Source organism: Propithecus coquereli, unplaced genomic scaffold, assembly GCF_000956105.1.
Source record: "Propithecus coquereli isolate 6110/MARCELLA unplaced genomic scaffold, Pcoq_1.0 Scaffold251, whole genome shotgun sequence".
In the NCBI taxonomy this organism is placed as follows: Eukaryota; Metazoa; Chordata; class Mammalia; order Primates; family Indriidae; genus Propithecus; species Propithecus coquereli.
In genome coordinates, this window is record NW_012148075.1 from 1,424,699 (window position 1) to 1,427,701 (window position 3,003).

Below are 3,003 nucleotides of genomic sequence, written 5' to 3' on the forward strand. Positions count from 1 at the left end.
TCAAAAAAATAAATAAATAAAATAAAATAAAATAAACTGGCTATAAAGGTCTGCATTTTAGTGGACAGCTTCCTTCCTGATTACATCTCTATATTTGCATTTAAGTACAGCATTAAATAAATGTTTAAAGAAACTGTTCTTAAATTTTCTAATCTTCAAAGATAATAAAAAAGACTATAGACAACTACTTCAGCTGAAAACACTTTTTGTTTTCTTTTTCTTTTTGGGGGGAGATTTTCCAGTGAGGACTAGAAAACTTGCTAGACAAATTCTAAAAGAGCTGTAACAGTTTTGTTTTCTTTTTAAAGACACTATGTAGACAAGTGCTCTTTAACTCAACCCTTAGCTTAGGTACACGAGGAGAGAAAGGCCCATAAAGAAGAGAAAGAACTAAAGGGAACCGGGGGAAAGGGAAATTACCAATAATCTTATTCAGCCAGGGTTCCTGTAAGTGGGTCTTTAAACTAAATGCCCATTAGTGAGAATGATTTGTAAATGGCAGACACTAAAAACATGTGTGTATTACTTACTACTATCTATTCCTAGTATCATTTCATTACTTTGCAGACTCAAAAACTTTGTATGGAAAATGTAATTGCAAAATATTTGATCCAAGAAGGCGGGTGTACTTTAAGTGTGACTAAGTTTTCAACTGTAAATTCTTTTAAAAGCATTCACTTCCAATCTTCATTTTCTCCCTCTTTTAGATATACATATTATTCATTGTCTCACCTAATCCTTACAATCCAGATTAGACAAGAAGGTTTTCCAACCTTGTAATCATCAAAATAACCCATGTAAGCTTTTTAAAGTACAGATTCTGCAGCCTCACCTTGGAATATTCCAATCCAATCGGTATAAGACAGGCACAGCCAGATTCTGAAACCACTGTGTTAGGCTACACACGGAGAAGACGATAACATACTAAACAAATCAAAAATGAAAATACACAACACTAAGGTTTACCTTGCCCTACCACTTACCACCAATATATGAATACCGTTTATTAATCAGATATATTCAAGCCAACCCATTAGAATTTTCCACAATCAATAATTATTTTCCTTAAGCATACTACTTAAACACAGCAAATCAATGTTATGTATTTCAGTACTTGCTTTTTATCTCAAAATATCCAGATACAAATGATTTGGGAATTGAAATAGAATTTCCAACCAGAGGCAGAAGGAAAAATGTTTACAGAATAAGCCCATCAGTCAAGGCACACTGCATCAATAAATATATTAAAAGGATACACTGTAAACAAAACTTCCGGATATGTGACTGAATAAAATCAAAATGTTCATCTCTGTAGTCATGTTCTTTCTCCAATACACTAATGGCATCACACTGTTGAGTTAAAATAATACCACATTAACTTTAAAAAATCAAAACTAAATATAATACTTCAAACTTCAATTTTGAATGGAAGAACATCATAAAACTACCACCCTGATATGGTGACTAACCAGTAGGACTCAGAATATCAACTACTCTAGAGACTTTTAAAATAATGAATAATTTTAATTTCTTTAGAAAAAGTACTGACTGCTACATTACATTTAATCTAGTTAGAACACCAAAGAAAGTTTTAGTACATAAAGGAATAAAGAATAACAAGCCAAGCTTATCCTAAGTGGTCATACTTGCTAATACAACTACTTATGTTCTAGGAAAAAAGATCTAAAATGTATTCTAGTTCTATAAAACACTTCTGTATATCCAGGGAGTCTCTACTTATTCCAATTGATCTTCATTTCTTTTCTGGTGCTTTTATTCACTCTTACTACAGCCTCACCAATCACAAAATAAAGGAATTACACATGAGTTTTGAAATGCCACCTGTATAATCAATGAAACAATTCTGAATTCTGCTTGCTACAGGAAAATGTTACAGAAAATACAAAGAAGGCATGTTTTAACATTGTGACATTCAAATAATTTCACCAAAATTGTTCCAAATTAAAGGTGTGAAATATAAAAATAAACGTTTAATAATCTTCATTATACATAATATTAGTTTGGGGTCAAATCTGATATGTAATTTTTTTGCTGCATATATATATATAAAATAGAAAAGAGGCTCCTTGTATAATATGATGAGCACTTCGTTTGCCCATTTTACACAATACTCAGAGTGATATTTCAAATGATTAAAAATACTTATTACACTGTTGACTTAATAGCACTTTGGTGAAGTATAGTTTAATCAAGAGATTTTAACTGAAATCAGAGGATCTGGACTTAAGGCAAGAAACTTAGTTTTCCTGAATCTCCATTTCCAGAGTCTTTAAACTGATGGAATTAAACCACCATACTTCCTCCATTAGGAGACATACATTCTCCCATGCCCCTACACATTTTAAAAGCTCATAAACGGAAGTACATCTGATTTTATGAAATACAGTAGATGATCTCTCTGGCTTGAAAATTCTATGAATCTATGACTCATTTGATACTGATTCAGGACCCTTTAAGCTGAACATTTTTCCTTTGGAAAATAAGGCTGCTTTTTATAAGGCAAGCTGTGGTGGTATAATACAGGGAAACATCTGCCAATAAACAGCTCTTCGCCAAATAAAACAGAACAAAAACAAACCACACAACAAGGATTCCAGTGTGAGCTTTTAAATAATTGTTTTACAGAAAAGGTGTAAGTAACAATGCACTACAGCAGAATCACCTTTTGAAAAACAGATATAGCAGACTTTAACTTAATTTTTTAAGTCCTGCCACTCCATTCCTTTGTTATTGATAATTTTTGTAACATTTAAAGTAAAACCTAAGCTAGATTTTAAATTTTATCTATTTTATTCCAATGATGAATAAATTCTGTAATCTAATTACATGTGCAAATTTTACATATTGCAAAAAAATTAGTAATTTCAGGTTTCAAAAAAATTTATGCTCTGTCATTTTCTTAACTATCTCATGACTTAACAACAGTAAAAACATACTACTTAGGACCAAGTGGGGAGAAGAGGAACTTGATCTATGAATTAT

The 3,003-nt window shown here is 31.4% G+C and overlaps 1 protein-coding gene across 1 annotated transcript in view; it reads right to left on the reverse strand.

The window, feature by feature from the left end:
- DYNC1LI1 (dynein, cytoplasmic 1, light intermediate chain 1) overlaps positions 1–3,003 on the reverse strand; it is a 64,211-nt gene that overhangs the window by 32,665 nt on the left and 28,543 nt on the right. Inside the window, exon 6 of the mRNA XM_012646862.1 lies at positions 1,257–1,350. Coding sequence (XP_012502316.1) covers positions 1,257–1,350 — 94 coding nt within the window. The remainder of the gene's footprint in view (positions 1–1,256; positions 1,351–3,003) is intronic.